This window comes from Mastigoproctus giganteus, chromosome 14 (genome assembly GCF_048544385.1).
Source record: "Mastigoproctus giganteus isolate SK-2022 chromosome 14, ASM4854438v1, whole genome shotgun sequence".
Lineage (NCBI taxonomy): Eukaryota > Metazoa > Arthropoda > Arachnida > Uropygi > Thelyphonidae > Mastigoproctus > Mastigoproctus giganteus.
The window spans coordinates 31,071,385-31,096,998 of NC_143588.1; the positions used below are offsets into that span (position 1 = coordinate 31,071,385).

General features: G+C 34.7%; 1 protein-coding gene across 2 annotated transcripts in view; it reads right to left on the reverse strand.

The window, feature by feature from the left end:
- Positions 1–9,370: 9,370 nt before the first annotated feature.
- LOC150075049 (inositol-trisphosphate 3-kinase homolog) overlaps positions 9,371–25,614 on the reverse strand; it is a 104,101-nt gene continuing 87,857 nt past the window's right edge. The window contains exons 1-10 of one of the 2 annotated variants that reach the window (XM_090389161.1): positions 23,761–24,132; positions 17,545–17,793; positions 17,299–17,383; positions 16,673–16,819; positions 16,216–16,288; positions 14,731–14,866; positions 13,806–13,862; positions 11,881–12,054; positions 10,264–10,437; positions 9,371–9,653 (exon numbers count right to left, since the gene is read on the reverse strand). In XM_090389161.1, the coding sequence (XP_090245287.1) occupies positions 9,606–9,653; positions 10,264–10,437; positions 11,881–12,054; positions 13,806–13,862; positions 14,731–14,866; positions 16,216–16,288; positions 16,673–16,819; positions 17,299–17,383; positions 17,545–17,793; positions 23,761–23,877 (1,260 nt within the window). In that variant the 5' untranslated portion in view covers positions 23,878–24,132 and the 3' untranslated portion in view covers positions 9,371–9,605. Of the gene's footprint in view, positions 9,654–10,263; positions 10,438–11,880; positions 12,055–13,805; positions 13,863–14,730; positions 14,867–16,215; positions 16,289–16,672; positions 16,820–17,298; positions 17,384–17,544; positions 17,794–23,760; positions 24,133–25,614 lie in introns of those variants that run through there. The other variant, XM_090389163.1, reaches the window with a different exon arrangement.

A 25,614-nucleotide genomic window follows, 5' to 3' on the forward strand; every position in this document is an offset into this window, starting at 1 on the left:
CCCTGACCCTCTAGAGAGCATTAATGCCAGAGCTATCTGAACACTGTTGCTAATCAGATATGGCACGCAGTTTTGGTTCACCTGATGGACAGCAGTACATTTAAGATGACAATACAACTATCTACAGTTCCAAATATGTAGAAAACTGCTTTGAGGAGCACAAGACAGTCTTCACGCATTAACACTGGTCAGTGCAATATGTGTAGTTTTAAGTGGTTCTCTATTTTAAAGGTTTCCAAGTAAGAAATGCAAAGGATGAAGAAAGGAAGAAAAGGATAATATTACTTTGACTTCCAATCTCTCTCTTGCCATAAGTACATCACAAATATTGTTTCCTCTGCATCTAAAAAACTGGGTTTTTTCTTTAGCTCTTGACATCACTTTTCTTCCAAACAGCTACTCACTCTGTGCAATTCTCAAATCGGTCCTATCATGGAATATTGTTCTCCCATCTTGGCCAGTGCCCCATAACTTTTCTGTCTTCTAGGCTCCATTCAAAATAGGTCAGTTAGGTTTCCCATCTCTTACATAGTCTCTCCAGTCTTGTCTCATCGACATACTGCTGCATGCCATTTCTATAGATACTTCCATGGGCACTATTCTCTTTGAATTGGCTACTATACTTCCCTCCCTCCTGCCCTCTCTTTCTCTCTCTCTCTCTCTCTCTCTCTCTCTCTCTCTCTCTCTCTCTCTCTCTTTTCCGAATCAATCTGAACATATGCTGCAACCAGTTGGCATCCTGTTACTGTCCAGCTTCAAACTTACAGAACCAACTTTTCTTCTTCATTTATTCCTTCAAACGTTTTCTGGAACAACCTCCCTTCACACATATTTCCTGAAAATTACAATCTACAGAAATTAAAGTCTGTCAACAAGTATCTTCTTTGGGATTTTCATTAAAAAAAAACAAAAAAAACACATTAGTGCACTTACTATTAACATTACAAACCTAACTATATCAACCACATGGTCACCTAGTGGCACTGCTCCTGCATCCTCTTAGCAGAGCCAGGAACCTGGCTGGTAAAGACAAACCCCCAGTGTTAAAAGGGACAAATGTGAATCATCTAGAGAATATAACAACGATGCAGATAAAAGACAAAAAACAGAAATGAAATAGCAAGTTGCACCACTATACCTTATAAAAAATAAAAAAAATGGCCACTCCAAAACTGATTCCTCCAAATTTTTTTTCTTTTTTTTTTCAAGTTGTGATGCTGCATACAAAATAGATTGATATTAGGTGAAAACTGAAACATTACCACCAATATCCTGCAAATTTCAACACTGCATGCCAGGTGGCATTGCTGTTGTAGTATATGAAACAGCAGTGTGTTATTGAGTTCTGAATGCAGAGATCATTTCACCCATTGAAATTCAGCAATATTTAAGGAAAACTTATGGGAACATGACAATCAGTGCGACACAGTTAGGTGGTGGGTTAGCTGTCAGTGATGATGGTAGTGGTTTGAAGAGCTCACCAATGATAAACTAACCTTGCACTACAGCAGTGGCAGGAAATGAGGAGAGACAGCATAAACTGATTTGTATGAGTGCATCAAAATCCATTATGTGTGTGCAAAATGCACTGGAAAAAAAAATTGGGGCAATTTGGGATACAGTAAATTGTATACCATAAATGTTAACAGCAGATCACACGGGGCAGAGAAAGTGCAGGCTTATGCTGATCTTCTGGAGCAACATGAAACCATGGGTGGCTCTTTTTTGACAGCACTGTTACTGAAGATGAAACCTAGTGTACTAGAGTCAAAGTGGCAATGTATGGAGTGGTGACACAAATTTCTTGGTCAGCAAATCAGAGATTTGCTGATCAAGAAATTCAAGGCTGAGCTATATGCTGGGAAAATCTAGCTTTCCATTTTTCAGGCCTATGAGACACTGAAGAAGCTTGAAGACAAATTGCAAGAGTGTGGCCATAGAAGAATTCCTTCAGCGTGGCAATGCCAGAACCCATATTTGCTTCCTGACAAAGGAAACCATTGCAGAATCAGGTGGAGCATTCTGCTATATTACGCCATCCATGCTGTCCTACCATGTAGGTTAACAGAATAGTCTTGATAGCACATAGCTATAGTCCTGATCTTGTGCCATTGGACTTTCACTGTTTGAAGGGTCTTCATGGGGAATGCTTCACTGATGATAATGCAGTAAATGCAACCATCAAGAAGTGGCACTTGGAGGCTAACAGAAACTTTTACATTGGGTGGAGAATGCAGGCACTGGTTCAGTGGGGGAGAAAATGTATACAAAGTGGTGGCAATTATGTGGAAAAATAAATGTAGTACTTAAAGGCTCTGGGTACATAACATATAGTTCAAATTGGCATGCCTGCAGTGGTATCAAAAAAAATAAAATAAAAAATAAATAGAGGTATTACTTTCAAATGATTGTTGTAACATGGCAATTGGGGTGGAATGGCAATGTGTTATGAACAAATAACATTATATAGTCATTTAGAAAAAGTGCTGTTTATTTGCAATATAACACTAAATTAATTCTTTGCATTAGTCATACAACACCTTGATGCTGTTTGAAAAGACTTTATTTAGGAAACCATGCATCTCTACATTCATTTTCCATCTTTGGTTCCTTCGTTGATGAATGCAAACTTTTGGCATTTTTCTGCTAACATCATCAGTTTCTCTTCCATACACTTCCTAGGGCTACTCACTCGAATTTGATACATTATTCACAGATCATGCACATCAAATTGTGGCTGCCCATCGGCTGATGAGGGACTAGTAAGACTCAAAATAACTATTGTATAGTGCCCTGAGTTTCAAGCAAATATTTTATTCATCATTCTGAGTAATTTAATTTAACCCATAGTTAACAGTTTCAGCTTCTGTTGCTGGAGAGGCATGCCCAGGAAAGTTGATGACGTGTTACAGGTGTGTGTACACTTTTAACAAGGATATTTAAGAGTTTATAACTTTATAAACTTTTAAATACCCTTGTTGAAATATAAATCTGCAACTTTTGCTATATTTTGTGTTTTCCATTGAAAACTTTATGCTAGTAGCTTATTCTGTAAAAGACTATCTCCACTTCCACTATGAACTGGAGTCAAAGCAACAGTCTACAGTGGTGACAAACTGATTTTCTGTTAACAAAAAAATTCTGGGTTTGGTCATCCATGGGAAAAATGTTCTGTTTTCTGGGAGACAAGATAGGCATTATCCTTATGGATTTCCTGTAATGGGGACACAATCAGTTCTGCTTGCTATGTGGAAACATATTGAGAGTGAGGCCAGAGAAGAAAGGAAAATTTTCCTTCAGTCTGACAATGCCAGAATCCATACCAGCAACCTGACAAGGAAGGCTAATGTGAAATTCAGATTGACTGTTCTGTCACAAATTTATAACCCCCCCCCAACCCCATGACCTTTTGCCATCAAACTTTCACCTGTTTGGTCCTATGAAGGATTGTCTTTGTGGGAAACACTGTTGATGATAGTAACATCGTCATTGCAGCCATCAAGAAGTTGCTCTTGGGAAGCTGGCAGTAACTTCTTATAAGAGAGGAGCATACTGTGGTTCAGCAGTGAAGAAAATATATATAAAGTGTGCTGAATAAGGGTAAAAATAAATGCACATATTTAAAAAAGACTTGAAATATGTAAACACAGTTTAAATTGGCATATACAATGGTATTCAATAAAAATTGAGTGACCCTCATGCTATATTAATCAGTAAATTATAGGAATAGTAGCCCCATTATTCATTCAGAAAGACATAAAAGGAATAGTAGTAACTCCACACATCTAGACATCTCAGGTTGGAAGATATTTTAGTTGAAGCAACAAATTCTACACTGATGGAAAATTTACTGCGAACCAGAGACTTTGGAAAGGTACCAGTAACTAACCCCCAGTGCAATTCGAATATGTCACATGGGATCTACTAAACATTACAGAGGAGAAAATTCACAACAGACTAAAAGAATAGGGAGCACTTGTGATGAAAACATATTTTGATACAGAAGGAAAGAAATATCAAAATACAATCTCATACCAACTTTGAACTCACCACAACCACCAGCAACTATTAAAGCTGGATATTTGAACTGACCTTACATACCCAACTCAATAAGCTGTTATAAGTGGGTTTGGTCATCCATGGGAAAAATGTTCTGTTTTCTGGGAGACAAGATAGGCATTATCCTTATGGATTTCCTGTAATGGGGACACAATCAGTTCTGCTTGCTATGTGGAAACATATTGAGAGTGAGGCCAGAGAAGAAAGGAAAATTTTTCCTTCAGTCTGACAATGCCAGAATCCATACCAGCAACCTGACAAGGAAGGTTGCTGGTAACATTTGTTCACAGCTTGTACTATATGTCTCAAAAGAGCATGACAGTGAAGAATACACTGTCATGCTGCACAATCCAAAGGTTCTAACTCTAAGGGAAGCAATACAGATTTCTTCTTATTGTGTGAAATTTGGAAAACAGAAAAGGAAACTTAAAAATACAAAACTGAATGGTATACAATTTATCAACCCCAGAAAATAGTACAACCAGCCAGCATAGGCAAACCATGTTATGTTCTAATTATCTGCAAAAGCTGTTCAACCAAAACACAAAAAGAAAAATCATTTCCACCAAAAGAATCCTCCTGTTGGGTTTTGAACAAGAAATTAACACAACCATCATGATCCCAAATAAGACTGTTCCCCTCTAATTGATGGTAGAGAGAGAAAACATTAAAAGCAGAACCCAACTCAGAAGATCAAATGGAAATCAAAAACAGAAAATAAACAGATTTCATGTTCTAAGGCCAGGTGGGAAGGAGCAGCAGTGCATAGCACACGCTTGGATTGTGCAGCATGACAGTGAAGAATACACTGTCATGCTGCACAATCCAAAGGTTCTAACTCTAAGGGAAGCAATACAGATTTCTTCTTATTGTGTGAAATTTGGAAAACAGAAAAGGAAACTTAAAAATACAAAACTGAATGGTATACAATTTATCAACCCCAGAAAATAGTACAACCAGCCAGCATAGGCAAACCATGTTATGTTCTAATTATCTGCAAAAGCCGTTCAACCAAAACACAAAAAGAAAAATCATTTCCACCAAAAGAATCCTCCTGTTGGGTTTTGAACAAGAACAAGAAATTAACACAACCATCATGATCCCAAATAAGACTGTTCCCCTCTAATTGATGGTAGAGAGAGAAAACATTAAAAGCAGAACCCAACTCAGAAGATCAAATGGAAATCAAAAACAGAAAATAAACAGATTTCATGTTCTAAGGCCAGGTGGGAAGGAGCAGCAGTGCATAGCACACGCTTCTTGATTAGACCGGGGTTCGAGCCTGTCACCACCAAATACGGAGGATGCGGACAGGTCAGGGAATGACCACCGCATATCCCGGAGCAATATGGCCTTAGTTGCTAATGCTCCTAAAATCCAAATAACAAACAACAATCATGTTCTAAGTTTTTTTTAGAGGAAAGAAACACTGGAAAACTATAGTTCCTAGAGATAGGGAGAGAGAAAAGCAAACTGACAATTCAAATAAGATAAAATAATGGACATATGTATGTGTTTTAACTTCCAAGGTTTACACAAAAATAAAAATATTCATGACATCTATTTTTTCCAAACTGAGTATGGCCTGCCTGCCTGTCTGTCTACAAGAGACATGCCTGAAGCCAGCAGTGCATCAAAAACTATACAATTTATAGGAAAGACAATAAGCACTAATGAATATAGCAACACAGGGTTGCTACACAGTAATCTCTTTCTCTGCCACTCTCAAAGAGAATGGCCCCAAAGTGCATTAAATGGAAGGCTTTTCATTTTTTCATCAATTTTTGATGGATAATAATGATATTTTACTTTTTTTTCCCACTTTTCCATAAGGCAGTGATTATAGAGTTAAAAACCTGCATACTTAATCTCTTAAATAGATTTTATTTAAACTAAACGTATTTGTTTATTACTATATAAACATAATAAAGGCAGTATTAACATAATAATGCTTTGTCATTAATGAAATTTAAAATTTCACATACACACAAAAAAATTTAATTTCTGTATCAGCAAGGCAAGGAAAGCAGATAAATAATGTTGTTGTTATTTGGTTTTTAGGAGCATTAGCAACTAAGGCCATATTGCTCCGGGGATATGCGGTGGTCATTCCCTGACCTTTCCGCATCCTCCATATTTGGTGGCTCACTGGCTCAAACCCTGGTCTAATCAAGAAGCATGTTCTACGCACTGCTGCTCCTGCCCACCTGGCTACGCCAGATAAATAATATTGAATAATATAAAAAGTAATTTAGTTAAATAATAAATAAATGTCACCTGCACCAGGAACAATTTCTGTGGAGTAAACAAACTGCACAATTAACAATTTATAGAATTTAGTCTATCATCCCTTTCCCAAATCCAAAAATCAAGAGGGAGGAGGGTTATATCCAGGTTTAATCCTTTATTTGGACCTTTAAAAAAAATATGTGGAAAAACATTTAAGCCGGAGGTACTGGAACCATTAAAAACTGTATGGTGCTTTGCTATTCTGGTCCCACAGATGCACTGTGGGACCAGAATAAGAGCATTAAAAATGCAAGATAGTGCTATAAGTAGTTGTGTTATGATGGGAGTTTACTATATTAGTAAATCCTTATATTCCATCTAAATAGCCTATTAAAAGCACCAGCAGTTGGAACAACCATCATCTTTATTGGTAGTATATATACACAGCATATCTACCACCAAGAAAGATGATGTGATGGCTATGCAGATATATTTACAATATATCTACCTCACTATACCTATAGTTATATTGAAAACAGTAGGGTCACAAAGTATGCAAGGGTAAGGTTCCTATTATCCTGCATAAGTTAGGGTTCCACTATAGAAAACTCTTGTACCGTAGTAACACTAGGTTGGACTCTTGTAAACCATGAATGTGTGCATATAAACTTTATTTGTAAATTTTAAATAAGATACAATCAAAGCAAGTCCATCCTCATGAAGAATGTTCTTTGTTATACTCCAATACAACCACTAGGTCAGAAGAGTTTACAATAAAGCATGAATATAATTGTTAACCATAGGCAGTAGTCACACAGGCTTGAATCAGTCCACTCAAAGAACATGTATGACTGCACTCTTGCTTCTGACCACTCAGCTAGATGTACCTTTAGGTGAGCTTGTGTTTGGGCTAAAGACACTTTATTGTCCTTATTTAAATTAGATAAGGTATCTAGTTTAAATATGGAATTCTTATGGCTACACATTTGCCATTTGTCAACTTCCCCTTTCATTCCTTCATTTCCCCTCCCATGCTTTGCTGACCACCATCATAAAACAGACAAGCCATAACTACAAGTAAGAAACATGTATGATTTTGGGGGGGGGGGGGGGGGGGGGGGAAGTCATATATGAGTAGGGTCGCAAATTCTGAGTTTGCATACTTTGAGACCTGCTGTAAGTGATGCATGAGCAAATAAGCATATAACACCCTTGCACTCTTTAAGGACACCATGACATTATACACAAAATCAGGACAATCTTAGAAAAAGTATGTTCACCCTACTTATCCTTTTATCAAAAAAGGATAGGACTAGTATAGGTATGTGTTTATCTGAGTTGAAGTAATGCCTGCACATATTTCAAGAATTCTTGTATGAAGCTGCAAAATCATTGGATTTTGCAATTGGAATGATCTTCCTTTGGCACATCTAAGCATGTTTCTGTATTCTTAAGGAAATAAGCTTAAAGGGTGTCTCCGATTTGTAAACAATACAAAATCAGTCTGGGTTTCTGTTAGCCTTTTAATGTTACTGTTTAGTTGTCCTAACCAGGAATTAAAAATGCACTCATTTATTGATAGTACTCCTGAATTATAGTACATTAGTTATTTAGACAGATTTTGTATTTTTATGTTCATTCCATAATCAAATAGGAGATAAATTTCATTATGGAATGTATATTGTACTTAGGGTAGGTAAAAAGGTTGGGGGTTTTGCTTATCAGAAGCAGGATCTCCCCCCCCCCAAATTTTGTCATGCCTGAGCAATACAAAAGCTTCTCAACTTAAGCCTGCCAGCACATGTTTATGGTGTGAGGAAGCAAAGTTGAAAGTGGAGGTATGCTGCAGGCTGGAATACTGTTGAGTATTCTTGGGTATGCAAAGAATCTCTCCATCAATTCAAACTGATTAGTGTGTGAATGCTTTGTTATGATAGTTTCAAGTTGCCTTTATTGATTGGAACTAGTGGAAGGGGAAACTCACTTTGGGGGACCAAATTTTTATATTGAATAGATTATCTGTATCAGCACGTTAGGGAAAGGAATATTCTATCCCTGATTATCATAAATCAGATGGCAACATAGAGCTGACATCAGCGTTCTTAAAGTTATGATGGCAGAGAGGTGGTTGTGATTGTAAAAGCAAAGGAATAGGTTTTAGCAGAAAGGAGACATGACAATTTTAAGGCCTGGCTGCTATTAACTAGACAAATAACACAGGGAGGACAAACACAAGAGAACTGTAGAACAGCATTATAGGAGTAGACACAGAAATCATGTGTAGTTTCTTAATTTTTATTCTGTTATTGTCTTAATATACTCAAGAAAACATGGCATAATGAAGATGTTGAAATTGATGTATGAGCTGGCCAGTTGAATAGAGCCGAAAAAGATGACATGGTTAAGTTACAGAGTGATGAAAAGTACTAAAGCCAATATCGCTATAAGTGGATCTGTTATAGTACCACAGCAAAGGTTAGGCTGGCAAAGCCTGATTATGAGAAATCACTGGCAAAAAGGGCAAAGAATGGAAATAAGTTTTTCACATATGAACAAAAAAAAAAAAAAAAAAAAAACAAGGAACAAATTGGATCAGACCCTTTCGTAATTGATGTGGAAAGTCTTATATAACACAGCTGATAAACTGAATGGGTACTCTGCAGCAGTCATTACAGCAAAAAGCCTTTAACACTAAGGAGAAACTGTGCAAGTCATCTGAGCAGTGTGAAGTGAAATTATCAATATTGCAATTATAAAGTGATGGCTGATGTAACAGACTTTTCCATACTGCAATTATTGTGTAGCATTTTAACTTGTTACGGGATATGAATAGTGTAATTCTATCATATTTGGTTAACCCTAATTCTTTATACATTTCAATAAAAATCATTCTACGATTCAGTGAATGTATTTTATTAACAGAAAATAATAATAAATTATATGTACATAGCAGGTGAGATTTAAAAACCTCCCTTTTTTTATAATACAATAACTTACATTGTGTTCCCACAGCAGGAAACTATGCATTGACAAATGTTACAGTTATTTGATTTTCATTACTTTAAATAAATTAATAAATATACAGAACTTCTGCATCAAGATACTGTATATTGTTTAATGTCACAGTAAGTGCACATTTGATAAAGTGTCACTCTGCCTTTATTTTTAATAGGCTTTAAGGTATCTACAAACTGGAATTTTCTTCTGGAGAGAGTACCACAACACAAGTCCTGTTGGGATATTCTATAATTTCTTCCATTGGTCCTTTTAAGGATGACTAAAATGAATATAGGAACTGAAAAATCAATTTCTCTCTGTCAGAGCCCTCTATCTGGATTCAACAGCTTTCCCAAGTCTTCGTACACCTGATAAGTAAAAATCAGCATATTATTAAACTGTGCATTTAAAAACAAATATTTAGATAAATACAGATGAGATGAAGTTAGGTGCTGATTTTCTCAGAAATTGAACATTTGTTTACATATCAATGAAATTATTTCATCCCTAAGAGCAAAGTTCCCCTAAATAGTATTCCTTATTATTTCAGTTGACATGTCAATTTGTTTAGATAAAACATTTCTTTCTTACTGTATTAAAAAAAAAAAAAAAAAGTTAACTTAGAATTGAGCTTTATTCAAAACTAGTTATGGTACTTATTTTTATATATACATCTTCAAAGGATCATTGTAAGAATTGATGCTCATTCTCTGGAATAGAAAAAAGCTGACACCACAAAATTTTTTAAATTTATTTCTGCACCAAATTTACATGGATTAACAATAAGACCCCTTACTAGTCATGTGCTTATCATAATGAGAAAAAGTTACAAAAAAGGAAGGAGGATTCAAAATGCTATACTACATACAATAATTTCAAAGCAGAAATAAACATTTTCAAAAATCATTGTGTCAGTTCTAATTCCAAGGTGAGTATTTGACTAATTTAAAAAATGTAATTTTTCTTTAGTAAACTTACCGAAATAAGATTATCCAGCCCATATAAATATCCATCTTCGTGATTTCCATTGTGCCACTGGCTTCTGTGATCAATATTTACTCCACTAGAAAGAGGAACAGTTTTAGCAAAGTCAATCATCCAAACTCCAGCTTTTCTGCCATCATGAATCATAAGTAGACTGCTGCCAATAACCTACATAATACAATTTGATTTTTAAAAACAGAATAATACTAATAAGTTTAAATGCATTTAAGATTAAAATACTGTAAAGGATTATTGAATGCTATCAAATAATAGCAGACACCTTTATGCTTTAGTAATACTGGTTGTGTTACTAAAGTGCGAATAAATCAATAATTGAAATGTGCTTTTTCTAAAATTTATGTTGAAGAAGCAATTGGTGGTTATCTACCAATCTGTGAGTATTTTCATGGTTCGCCATTAAAACAATAGACATTTCTTTTTCAGGAACAAAGAGTGGTTTTTTCCTATGAGTTGAATTTTTTTAGCTTGCACAACATGTAGATCGGTCTGTGAGCACATATTTCTATAGACTTAACACACTAGTGCAATGTGGCCTGAGATGCTGATGTATTATAAAACCAACGTCAAACAATTGTAAACAATTCTTTGTATGCAAATAAAAGTTAATGTTGACTGCTCTAAGGATCTTGCATTAACTAACAAATTTAGAATTTAGGAAAATTCAAAAACAATGCCATTCATTGAGACAGCCTTATTGCACTCACTCAATTGGATATGCAGAACAAGCAAAGGAGTATGCAGAATACACCTTGTAAATGGTACTGTTAATGGTAGCTACAAAAAAAGTCTAAAATAAATAGACTTCTGCCTCTTATCAGAGACTGCTTTTAGGAAACAAAATTTTCATCATAATTCTACCTTTTGATAGATATGAGGCAACTTACACAATCATTTTATGCAGTTTCCGGTATATTAATGATTATTTTGTACCAAATTTATCTTTATCAGTGAAGAATCATCTCCAATGATTTGCAAGGCCAGGAAAACCTCAGAATAAAATCCCACAGGAAAACTACTGGCATGTTACAGGGAAAAAAAGCCATCAAGATAACACTGCAAGAAAGCTTTATTCATATCTACTGGATATGAATTGCATAGTTCATAGCATTACCATGAACTATGCATATAATTACAGCTCAGGGCAGACCAATAAAATCTAGTTTTTTAAAAAAGGCCTATAGGCTCACATCACAACCTTATATTACTGGCGTTGTTTGTTTTTTAGTCAAAAATAACTCGGAACATTGATCATCATGGAAAGTTGTTTATGTAGCCCGTAATGTATTTCTGTGACTTCTATAAATATGCATAAATAGTTTATTTTGTATTATCAAAATAATATAGCATTTGATCAATTTATAAGAAAATCCATTTTATAGGAGTGGTTATTGAAAATAATTTCTTCTCTTTCAATTTCTAATCTTGTTATGCATTAGAAAACAGTAAATTGAAAATTTTGTTGTTACTGAAAAATTAAAAGTAAGGGATCTCTACTTATCACATAAACTTAGTTTCCTAATTATAGCCAAAAAAGCTACCCTCATTCTAAATTTATAAAATGATTATATGAACTTAATCCACAATACATACCTCATGATATTTGAAGAACTTTGATTCTTCCAATTTGACTCTTAGCTGTTTTAAGCGATCAAGCAACTGAACATACATATTTTCATGACCATTCAAGAACTGCTTAATTGTATTTAAAACTTCTTCTCTCAACTTAACCAGTTTCAAATCCTTTGTGGGAGATTTACCTTCTGGCTGCAGAAAAAAATATATATATAATTTTGAGTTATATCAAACTTGCTGGTCCATTTGATAAAAGATAAATATGTACTCATATCACAAATCATAACTGTTAAAAAATTTTGTAGGTTGCTATAAATAGAGATTTGTATATGAATATTGAATTTCATAATCTACATGGTGGTCTTTTTATAAACGTTCAAAAAAAAAAAAATAGCATACAGAGAAAAGAAGACATTTAATTCATCTTTCAAACAAGATTTTGGAAAGTTTTACTGTTATGGTAAATTTAACTGGGCTCTGGAATTTGCTATAACAAATGCAGAACAAGTTAAAAATGTAAACTCCATATCCATTTGTTTAATTTTAACCATCTTAAATCCACATTCACTATTTGGAGGCACTAACTCAGCATCCATATTAGTGAGTCAACAGTCAGTGATGATCACTCTGAACATCTATCTTTTTCATGTAATTTGCAGACATCATAATCAAGCTTGGCCATCTGCATGTTTGCTATTGGTTTAGAAACTTGCTGTCAACTGTAAATCACCTGGACTGCAGTCTTTCTCATCTCATAAGGTGGGTGGCCCATTTCTATTAGTTCCTTCACATTCTTCCCAGTTGTATTCATATAGCAGTTATCTTGTTTATGTAAGCCTTTTACTTCTTAAATTGAGGTGTGTTAATTTGTTTGTTTAGGTTGCCTCTAAGTAATTTTAATAATATTTAATATGCTAATTGGCTAAGGTAAAGAAAGCCAACACGAGAACCACGGGAAAACTTACCAGGCAAAATCGTTTCCCACTACCGCAGTTTCTCACTGCATTCTTGGCAAACAGATGGTGCATGTTATCGGTACTGGCAGTATAAGTCGTTTTGCTATTGGGTTAAAACAGTGGGAAGGGGGATAAACACCCTAAGGAAGGCACTCTGGAGGGTGTACCCTTAAGTAAATTTCAGCCACAAAGGCATTACACTCATGAACTTCAATAAGCTGAAATAATGTGAAAAAAAACTAATCATTTCATCATTATAGGCTTCTACTGCCATTACCAATAACACGCACTATCTGTTTACTGAGAATGCAGTGTGAAACTATGGTAGTGGGAAACAATTTTGTCCAGTAAGTTTTCCTGAAGTTTCCCGTGGTTCTCCTGTTGGCTTTCTTTTCCTTCGCCTGCTAATTAACAAATAAATACACAAACATTTATTTTCATGTATTTATTCATTTAATTAACATATTAGTTTTAGATAACTCCAATCTTATTTGTAATAATTGCTAAATTTCATCTCGCTTGAGCCAGTTATGGAAACTTTCAGAATTTAATCCTGAGAAAATCTTAATGTGGTATTCAATACATATTAACTTCAGTCATTGCTGGCTAATTTTGAAATAAATTTCTTATAAAAAATTTTAACTTTCATCTCAAATATAAACAGAAATTTATTTATTATTTTTATTAATTGATTTGGTTTGGTAAGGTGTTTCCATTTTGTAAACATGTAATGGGGAGAACTGGGAGATTTAACTAAACATTGAACCTCTCATTTCAACTCTTGTTGCCAAACTGTTTAGTAATATTTTTGTTGGAGTAAGGTATACATGAATGCACACTACTGGAATTTCTGAAATCTAATTTTTCAGGACAGCGAAATCTACTTAAAAGATTCTTTTTTAATAGTGATTCTTAGAGAAATAACATATATATCGTTCTTACAATTCTTCAACTAATAAAAAACAAATGAAGGGGATGAAAGCTTACCTTAAATCCTTCTATCCTAAATCCTAATTGTGAAGTAGAACTCATTGTTTCTCTAAACTGAAAATATACAGAAAACTATTAATTTGAAATCACCAAATAAATTAAAATTTTTCTATTAAATTTTCTATTAAATGTTTTAAGCAAAAAACTGCTTAAAACATTCCTCTAGCATATGTAATATTTTATTAAAAAGATAAATATAAAGATTGCCCATCATCCATCTGCCTCTTCAACATAAACAGTTACTCTCAAGTAAATCTAATATTTTCATATAAGATATATTATACCCTTTGTCACTTAAGTATACACTTGTATGCAAGGGGCAGTGAGGAGACACTCAGGCCTGGACCTCAAGCTCAAAGGAGGACTCAATTTTTTCTAATAGATTTTTGTTCAAGTAATTAGTGTATTTACATAGAAAAATACTAAGGCATTTGTTAAATAAAAGAATACATTTGGATGTTCTCACCTTTGTATTTTTCTGTATTCTCTATTTTTTTTTTCAATATATTTTCATTTATTTTATTATGACAAGTGGCCTGAAAAGCTGGAAGTGGCCCTGGACTTCTGAGGCTACTTGTATGTTGATGAGGCAGATGGATGGGTGACAATTTTTATGTAATGTTTATCAAAATAGCAATACATTTTTCTTATGTAATGATATGCTTGAAACTTAAGGTGAGTTGTCAGAGAAAAATTTATTTAAAAATCCCCCTATAAAGGAATACAAATAAATAAATACTATTTGCTGTCGCTTTGTTTTCTTTCTACCATAAAAAACATGAGCAAAATCAGTTTTAAGAACTGTTTTCCTATCTGTGTCCCAGTTTACTTTTCTTTGTTTTTAGAATTAGAGTAATAAAATGTTATTTTTTACTAAAAATAAAAAGTACTACAAGAATAATGACAGTTCCTTAGAAATTACCTGCATGTAGCGGAGCTTAGTAATGGCACCAGCCTCTTTCTCATTCTCAGTAGGAGCATTTGGATCAACTTTCATCATTTTCTGATATAAATCAGCTCTTCCTTTGTTATTTTGAACTTCATCTTCAAGAAAAGTCCTAAAAGGTAAGAATATTAATAAAAATTATTTTAAAAATAAACTACTTGGATAAAATTATTATATAGGTTGTATTTTTAATGGTATGCTATTTTAAATGGTTATATTTGGGGCAAAAATCAGGCATAATGAGCACTACTTTTAACTACAAAACATCTGAATGTCTCTGCTTTCCTTTGTAAAAAGAATTTATTGGGAAAATTTCTGTAAAACTTGATAACTAAATGTGTAGAATCTTCTTTAACTACTGTGTGAGTGAGAGAGAGCCAATGTTCAACAGCAAGTAAAACAATAAAATAGTCTGAGACGAGACTATACATTACACTTTTCATTAGCAGTTAAAAAAATTATAACAACACGTTCAGGTACTGCAAATGTTATATTTTCAAGTGTCAGGAACAGGCAATTGTCCTGAACTGGGTGAAAATAGTAACCTTCTCACCCCAGTTCGAAACACCTACCTGTTCTCAGGCACTTGAAACTTGTTCACAGTACCTGCAAATATTGTTATAACTGTTAATTGTTGAAGTTTAATTATTGCAAACTATAATATCTATCATAAGTTTTGAGCTTTTTTTTTTTTTTTCCCACTAATATTTAACCATTTCTCTATTACTGAGGTAGAGCCCATAGAAAATATCAAGTATGGAGTGCCATAAGACTGGAGTAAGAAATTAACTATACTAATATATAACTATGCAATTACAGAGGAATTTCATTTCTTAGTGTACAGGTAAAATCTGTGCAGATATCTTAGAGAAAAAGACAAAGTGTTGTAGTGTGTGCGCACATGTGCATGCACACACTTATTTTCTACAAGGTTAATATAAGTTAACCAAAATAATAAAAAAAAAAAAAAAAAAAACCATGCCGGGTTCACAAGAGAAAAAGCAATCTTTTTAGACACTTAGGAAGTTACAGGTGTGGTATTTATTCCAAGAAAAATTAGAGGCTATTCTAGCATTAAACTGCTGTTGTATAGAATTTAGTATTGTTGGAGTTAAGAATAAGGGAAAAGGAGTTTTTCCTTCAATTTTGCTGTGTGAAATAAAAGTCAAGATTGAATTTCAGATCTATTAACTAGAAAAGTTTTTGCTCCTTTCCCCATTAAAGAATAGTCTGGAGCTTAGCACTATATTCTAAGTTCTTTTTACTAGTTTAATGAATGGCTATTCAAAAAGGTGGTAGTTACAACTGTCTTACTGAATATCGAAACAAATATCACTAATTACAACAGTAATTCAGTTTAAAAAATTAGTTACAAACAAAATTTGTTTAAACACTTCAGTTTGAAGTTATTGGGAATACATAAAAGAAACATCAAAACCAGTTTAATAATGAGTAACCCACCTTGTTCCCATTTTGATGTCCATGATGGCAGGATTGTGGAAGTTATACAGTAAATCTTGCATCTCAATGAAGTCTGGAAAGACTAGGTCAAGGAAAACACCACTAGCATACATTCTATTTCAAGATATTACTATATTCAGGTTAATCCATATGACAGATGTGACTTCTGTCTTACCCTAAATTTTTTGCACATGTACAACTTTAAGTAACAAAGATTTAAAAAAAAAAAAAATTGCACATGGTAATTATTTCTGTGTTTTTGGGAGGCACCAGCTCAAGTGAACTACATTATAATATTTTCTGATTAATTACTTTAGTAAATTAAAAATTTACTCGATTGCTTATTAAAAAATTAGTCAGTAAGAAATTGAATATTTCTAATATAACAATAGGCTATTTCCCCCCTCATTATACATAACATTATTTGTCAACAGTATACAACTGTAAAAAAGGATACGTTCTCCACTATATTCAACATCTCTATAAAACTGCGGCACCATATCCACTATGATGTCTTTCATAAGTGCTTTATATGCAGTGACCTCGGTTAAGTCTGAATTGCGTTTCTTCCAAACAGTTCCTGGACCTGCAGGAGCAAATGAACCTGTAAAAGTAAATTCTCCATGTAATCTTCTATTGGATATAACAGTGTATGCTAACAAATACAAAAAATTTAAATTTAAAAAAATGTCTTTAATTCCCTCTCTTACTGAAATCAATAATTCATACAACTAAACACAGTAGCATAGCTGGTGGGGAAAGAGGGTTGAACACATCTCTCTCAAAAAAATAAATAAATTTGTAATGGTTTTTAACTGTTATACTCCTACACATGGATTTATCCCCCATTCCAGATCCTTGGTATGCTATTGTGTATTTAATACCCCTCCACAATATTCCAGTAACTATGAACAAATAAAAAAAATTAAGAAAAACACACTCTTAAACCTTTTATAATTATTATAATTCATGTAAAGAAATGGTAGAATTTTTTTTTTTTATACTTTGTAATCCATTGTAAAAAAAAACAGTTAGTCTTTACTATTAATAAACATAATTATGAAATACTATTTAGTGTCTTACCTTCATGTCCTGATAACTGAATCCAGCTGTTTATTCTGTTTTTCAGAAGGACATCACTCGCTGGTGCAGTAAGTTCAAGTGCATTCTATAAAACAGAAAGTTAAAATTATAATTGTATGCAAATTAATCATCTGCAAACATTTAAAAATTCAGTTACTTTATTTTTAACGGCTATTCCATATCCTGTCAGTTATAACCTTAATTAATGAGTAATAAATAACCATCTATTTTCACAAACCAACTTACCAAAGCCAAGAGTTGTAAGAGTGTGAGATCATCAGAGATAATTTTGTCTGAACCTTTGAGGTCGCCACTTGAAGACCGTAATGGTTTTTCTCTTTGAGAAACACCGACTTCTTTCCTTCTATAGCAATTGCTGAAAGCATATTTAGCAAAATGGGCTTTCCTTTTGCTGAGCTGTTTGTCTACAGTAGCATCTTGTCTGGGGTGAAGCACAGGTGCTAATTCTGTTTTGCTTCCAGTATTCCTTGCAGCCTATAATAAAAAAAATTCTTAGTTCATATGCATATTATTATTTAATAACTTTAGATTCCTTAAAAAAATTGAAGTTATACACACTACCAGCAAAAAAAAATACAAGCTTTTGTATTAAGACATTCATACACAAATGCAAACAGATGTAAAGAAAACTGTGACGTGGAGTGATAATGTGTTGCCTCATTGAATATAAAGACTGCACATGCTGTTCGACTTCTGCCGGAATGGAGGAAATGTATCTATCAGACTTTGAATTGTGGGTGCACTTTTAGCAGGAGCCGCAATTCAAGAAATGAAAGACATAACTTGTTTCTCAAAGGTATGCAATGACTGGAAAGTAAGTGGTTTCTTCCACATCTCAAAGGTGTAAATGTGGCAGAAAAACAATACTTCAAGAGTGAAGCCATTGTACTGTAAGTAGGTCTGTATGGGAAAAATAGGATACCTAGTGTGTGGCAAATAACATCTGAATCCCAATGAAATCTTCTTACTTCAACTTTGTTGCAGCTGTGTGATATTTGCTGGAAGAATAGTTACAATTTAATTAAAACACTCTGTGCTGAATTGCACGCTTGATGTTATTTGAAACAAAGGTGGCCGCATTTGATACTGAATAAAGGTTCATGTTTTTTTTGGCCAGTGTGGGTATTTTAGAGGCTTCTTGGCACATTGACTGCAATGGTTATAATGAACCAGTTCTCATAGTACTGTATTAATAGACAAGCTGTGTATATTTTGTCTGTATAGTGTATATATTTGTGAGCCAGTTTACATGTTAGTGCATGCTGAAAAAAACAGGAACAATGTGGGGGGCTTACATCCTTTGTCTGAAATCAGCTAACCATATCCTCAGTTAAAGATGCCTGCAGGATTCCATCTGTCACTGACAGAATTTGACCCAGATTTCTCCAAATGAATGATGTGTGGTGAAACCACTATACCACAATACTTTCAGGGGGTAGTGCCACATTTACACTTATGGATATGCTTATATGCTGTATTCACTCTGATCTAGTAATCTCCAGCAGGAGCCACAATTAGTGAGTAGCAAATTTCTGAAATTAGGGAGTTGGAGGTTGTGTAAGGAATCTACCTGCTGTTATTTTACAAAAATGGGTATATCTGGGTTGGGGAGGGTAAAATGTCTTTACAGAGCCTTGCTTTAAATACAGTCAACTGTCTGTGTTTGTGGTTACTCTCATGTGGAATACCTTGCTGGGATAATTAAATGAATCATCTTGTAGTGTTTATGGTATTACCTTTGGCACAAGTGTAATAGAGTGCCAGCCCCTGCACTCTACTGATATGAAGGACATGAAAATAGAAGGGTTTTTATTATTTTTTTTTTAAGTAGGATTTTGGCACTCCACACAAATTAAACCATCTCCATATGATCATAAAAAGTTTTTATAGAATATTTTGTATAAAAAAGCGTCTTATTTTTAATTATATGTGCCTCAATAAATAGCATATTTTCAATATGAATATGTAAAAGGGTTATTTTTAAATGGAATTATTTAGCAAAATTATTTAATTATCAGCATTAGAATTTAAGGCATATTTAGGGTTAAAACTTTGCCTAAGTTATTTCCTGGAGGTTTTATCTAAGTTAAAAACGAATAGTCAATAAAATAGATATGGGGTAAGCCCTCCTTTGTATACTTCCAATATCCACCTTAATTTTAAACTGTCAGCCTCTATATCTATTGATAATTGTGTATTTTTGTCTGTAACATTTCTTTATGACAAATGACTAAAGGCCGCCGTAGCCTAGTGGTCAGGCGCGCGGGTGCATAAGTACACGTGCCTTGAGTGACCGGGGTTCAAGCCTGTGACTATTGAATACGGTGCTGTTTCTTGTATTCTGTTTATCCTGTGAACTCCTCTGACCGTTTGGTCGTCCCGGAGTATAAACAGAAAATTTATTATTTATAGAGGCCGCCGTAGCCTAGTGGTCAGGCGCGCGGGTGCATAAGTACACGTGCCTTGAGTGACCGGGGTTCAAGCCTGTGACTATTGAATACGGTGCTGTTTCTTGTATTCTGTTTATCCTGTGAACTCCTCTGACCGTTTGGTCGTCCCGGAGTATAAACAGAAAATTTATTATTTATAGAGGCCGCCGTAGCCTAGTGGTCAGGCGCGCGGGTGCATAAGTACACGTGCCTTGAGTGACCGGGGTTCAAGCCTGTGACTATTGAATACGGTGCTGTTTCTTGTATTCTGTTTATCCTGTGAACTCCTCTGATCGTTTGGTCGTCCCGGAGTATAAACAGAAAATTTATTATTTATAGAGGCCGCCGTAGCCTAGTGGTCAGGCGCGCGGGTGCATAAGTACACGTGCCTTGAGTGACCGGGGTTCAAGCCCGTGACTACTGAATACGGTGCTGTTTCTTGTATTCTCTCTGTCTTGTGAACTCCTCTGACCGTTTGGTCGTCCCGGAGTATAAACAGAAAATTTATTTATTTTATTTTAAATGATTGAGAGTATATAAGGCCCTTTATGAGCTTGGAGAAGTTCAGTGACAGTTTGGTGGGTACTTACTGGCAAGGGTGCTGTATGAGAGCCTGACGGGAAAGGGAGATTTTTGTGTTTTGGCAAATAAAGCAAAAGCTTAAGTTTCTCTGCATCTGATTGGCTATTCTGATAAACTTTTATTATTTATACAGGCCATGAGATGATGATGAAAGCAAATTAATGCATCAGACTAAAATTTAACAAAAAAAATTTTATCAGTTAATTAAACTTTTATAAACCTTTGCAGCTTAAAGAAAAAATACACCCAGAAAAATATATAATCAAAAATACAACGTACAGAGAGGCAATGACACATCCACACACAATACCATACTGTATATAGTTGGAATTTGTGATGGTTGGAATTTGTTTACTTTGAGAATGCACGTGTAAACAAATCCCCCCTGTCTGCAATGCCTAATAGGGCCCCCCCCATGATCCATAGTTACAGTAATTGTTGTGTTCTTTTGTTTTTAGGAGACTGAACTGAACAGCATATATATAAAAAAATGTGGATTGTAAGATTTGGTATGTAGGTATGAAATGACATTATTTCAAATTTGCATTTAACAAGGGGCCCTTGTGTGCAAAAGCTAACAATTGCTAAATCCTTGTCATAAACCAAACATTAATAACAAATAGATACAGCTGTTGCAAAGAACACTCTTTACCATCACTCTCAAGCAGATATTACCAACTGAGCAAGAATTGTCCACATTTGATAACGTCTCATCAGCAGCAGAAGTATGTCGCTGAAATATCTTTAAAAACACACTTGAAAATATAAAAGAAAATACTGTTATACTGAACACAATGGATCTACATAGTGACAGAAGAATGTAGGTAATCTGTGAAACAAAGCAAGGTGTGCTGTTATTAGTGGTGTGAGAGTAACAATTACTCCCTTCCCTGTATATAATTATTTTTGCTTGGCTGGTCAACTAGGCTAACAGAAATCCTGCTTGACTAATTCAGAGTTGAGGAATTCTGTTGCTGTTGTACCTAGCTACAGAACTTTTCAAGCGAAGCCAAACATTTATATACCTGGACCTTTATAACAGCGAACACTGTTTAACAGATATAAAACACTGTATTTGTAAACTTCTGAACTCCTACGGTTGTGGGAGTACATATACTGTATATGAAAAACACATTTATAACAATATAGGTCTTGGGGAATTAAACTAGTATGTGTGTGTTGAGGATGACAGTGAAAACGTATTCGCTATCAGAAAGATTGCTAGAAAATAAAATTACAGTAACTGTGACATTTTCTTCAAATACGTTTAACTGGACCAGGGTTGGCAAACAAATGGCACGAGCAGCACGCGCATACGTAAAATATATCTCCCACCCGCGCCGCCACCCATAGTTTACTTAATAAAAAGGAGCTTTTTTTATAAATAAAAAATTTTTCAGACATATTTGTTTTGCAGTCTATCCGCTAAATCTGGAGTAACTGTATGTCGAACTGTACAGCAACGAAGTTCTCATTAGAAACGTTCAAGTATTGTAACAGCCTTTTTTTTTTTTTTTTTTTTATTGCTCCCAAATTTTTGTTTCGCCTGGCATGCAGAGCGGAAAAGGTTAGCCATCGCTTGTCTCGACCGTAAGTATTAGTATTTACACAATATGACCTAAGTTGTTGATGCACCCAAAACTATAAACAACCAGCCTCTTTGATGTTAAGCCACTAGAATGCCCGTGGCGAATATTTCGCCAAAACTGTTTCAGAAGAGAAGTAGTAATGATTAATATCGTAACGAAGTAATTACAAAAACATTTCCATCTGCCTTCGTTGCTAGATAAAGTGTCAGTGGGATGGACTTGGGTAAAAATGCAATTTGATAATTTTTACATGTATGGCTATACCGCCCTGTAATTGCTGTTTTGAGCTAATGCTAAACTTCAGTGTTAATTATATACAGTATTATTATTGAGACCAAAGCTACGTGAAAATAATATAATAAAGGTTAGATTCAGAAGTAAGTTTTAAAGTTTGCATCGTATTATTAGTGTTCTAACGAGACTGAAAATAAGGTCCTTCGGGCAGAGGACGTCATCGGTAGCATCCGGGAACTTGGTAACTAATTACCACAATTCACTCTGCCAAATGTCGCTCTGCGACCTGAATTTATTAGGCCAAGGTGATAAAAGTATACTTTAAAACTTCATCCATAGGGTCCGTTGACCTCGATCATTATGCATATCCTTCCTGTCTGGTTGCCTCAAATGTATATCTCATATGTATATTGATTTGAAATGTATATACGCACTTGATAGCCGTACGTTTCCAGTTATTCCCTTTTAATGATTAAGAATTTGATAGGGAAGTAGTAACTTTTTTTTTTTTTTTTGGTACACTAAGTGATTAGGTACTCGTAAGCCTGACTTATAGTTTTTCGGCTGTTTTCTTTTAATATATATATATATATATATATATATACTTAATAGAATACTCCTAATTTTAAGTGGTTGTTAAAGTTCGCTGGATATTTTTAAACACAAAAAAATCTTAAAAAATTCGGCCCAAGTAACAGTATATCGGCTATGTGAAGCCTTCTTGAGATGAAACCAGCTGAATTTGTTACGATATCAACTCTCCATGCTTTTCTAAACACTCTTTAATCTCAGTTAGGTTGAGATTCAGTTAATCTCGCTGGCCGATGTCATTGTTTCTTTTCATTCACTTCTAAACGTGTATATCACTAGTTATTGGTTATACATGAGTACCGATCATGTACCAATGCCTTCCGAAAAATTCATGTAAGATAGACTACCACTTTTATATAATAGTCATTTTTACCTAACTTTTTCTTAATATTATTAAATAATTTTTTAAAAAACTATTTTTATAGCGATAGTAAACAATGCTCTGAACATGAGTAAAAAAAAAAAAAAAAAAAAAGATGCGGTTATTGTCTTCATGGTATATAGAAATGTAATTTCTCTGACCATGTGGTCGTCCCGGAATATAAACAGAAAAAATTTTTTTTTAATTTCCCTTATTCGCACACAATTTATCCCTCTCATCTCGCTTGAAAACTTTTCTCCCGAAAAATTTATCTCTCGATAGCAGCGCCGATTTCAATAATACTGTACATAAAACGTATGCTGGTAGCGGCACGCATGTAGCAAGATCGAGCCTGTGCGCTGCCACAAAGAAAACACGGACCATTGTTGCGCTGATATCGGCTGCAATGGAACAGTTACGATGAAGTTATAAACCTCCCTAATTCGACTGTACACAGTATGAACAGAAATTCACGGTATCTTTTATCTATCTATTATGAATTCAAATACCCAATTCTTTTGGATGAACGTAGCAAGACCTTTTCTGTGGTATTAAAATATCGATTTATTCCGCGTGTGAACTAGGGCCGACATTTCCTTATCGTGACTTTTTGTAACGACAAAAGAACGAAAAATAAACTTGAATACAAACTTACCGATAGATATTGACTACTTTGGAATTTCATTTTAAGGGCAGATAACTGTTTCAGTGCCGTCAATACATCGACATCTTCCAAGCACGGAATGTTACAGCATGTCGTTGTTTTACACATAGCGCTTCTGCACTAAACCGAACAACGTGGAAAAGTCCGTTTGTGCCTTCTTCAGAAACGAACTGTCGTATACTTAGTCGAACCTCAACCGTACACAATAACTTATTTACCTTGTGGTATAATACAGTGTACACCTATAAATAACCAACTTCACATAACCATAACGTAGCGTAACGATGAACTGACATAACTAAACGAATCTTTAGAATAAGCGTGGCACTAGGCGACCAGTAAGTTTTATAGATGTTGCCACAGCTAATGTTCGTCGGATTGTAGGCGGGCCCAGCGTTCCTGACGTCATTAGCCCAGGACGTTTGGTAAGGTCCAATGCAACGTCAACTGTGACTGCAGCTTTCGTCCTTTGTTCCGGCTGTCTAGGAAATAAATGGCACGACAGCGTTAGCACTGAAAGCAGCCATGATAAACGATTGCGCTTCTTTTAGTGTTATTACTAACGATTTGTAGTTCTGTTTTTTAATAAATTAGTAATGTATCAGAATTTAAAGTAACTCGCAATATCTGGACAAAGTATAATCACGATGGATGCGTTGAGTTCTATGTGCATGCATAATACCGCCAACATTAATTGGATTCCTCAGAGAAAGAGAGTGGGCTCGGGAAAGCAAAGTTTAATATTTACGGTAACCGCCACGTACCAACTGCAGCAGTGGAGTTTTGTGGCAGCACTCATTGTTCAATGACAGTGATTCATTAACAAAGTGTCAGGTGAGCACTAGGTCCGGTCGCAGCCGTAGCGTGGGCCAATTTAAGATGACTCCCTCGGGCGACACAATTTATTTTCTTGCTTCGGGGACTGCAAATTCCTGCACAACAACCCTGGGTTTGACTTCAGTTGCTTCTCCAAACATCCCAAAGGTGTTCAACCGGAATAAAATCAGGATTTGGGCTGACCTAGTACCTCCTTACTCAATTGTGTAATTTAAGATAGGTCTAGGCGCGTTTTATTTTACTTATATCCTGTACGTTCTTCATCAGGAAAAAAAAAAAAAAACTTGGAGCATAGGAGAATGGCTTTTCAGATACTCCGTAACGATATTGTCAGTTTTCTACCAGTTCTATTCAAATTAATGTATTAAATCTTATATGTTATGTATTCTGTGAAATAGTCAATCGAGTTTGTAATGCTTCAGTGCAACTGGAAAGTTGTGCTGAAACATTCAGAATTTTCGCCTACATCGAAAGAAAAGCAACGTACAGTACAGTACATGAAATATTTTTATATTAGAGAGAGAAAAATCATTTCCGCTTCCAAATTGTGAGCTAATACGTCACATTAAGTACATAGTAATATTAAAATATAATTCTTGAAACAGTTAAAAATATATATTTAATTAAAAGTAATGTGATTATGGATTTTTGTTTAAATTCAATTCGATAGGATAGGGATATTAGGCAAAATTGTTTCTGCGTCAAGCTTATTAGAGTATTTTGACTTTGCCAGGTATTAAGTTTGAAAACGAAATGCTTTCTCGCGTTGTAAGTACTGTAATTATAAATAGGAGGGGACCCCACATGTTACACTGGTTCACCCTGAAGACTAACTTACCCTGGTGTTCCAAGAATCACCCCTTAAAATTGTAATTGTCGTCCGAATAGCTTAAGTATATGGCAATATTTCTTACAGATTGCATCAGATAAGATTGACACGCGTAGGTGATGACGTAATATTGCATCGCTGTTACTTTCAACTATATAAGCACGCTCTGCAAGAGTTAC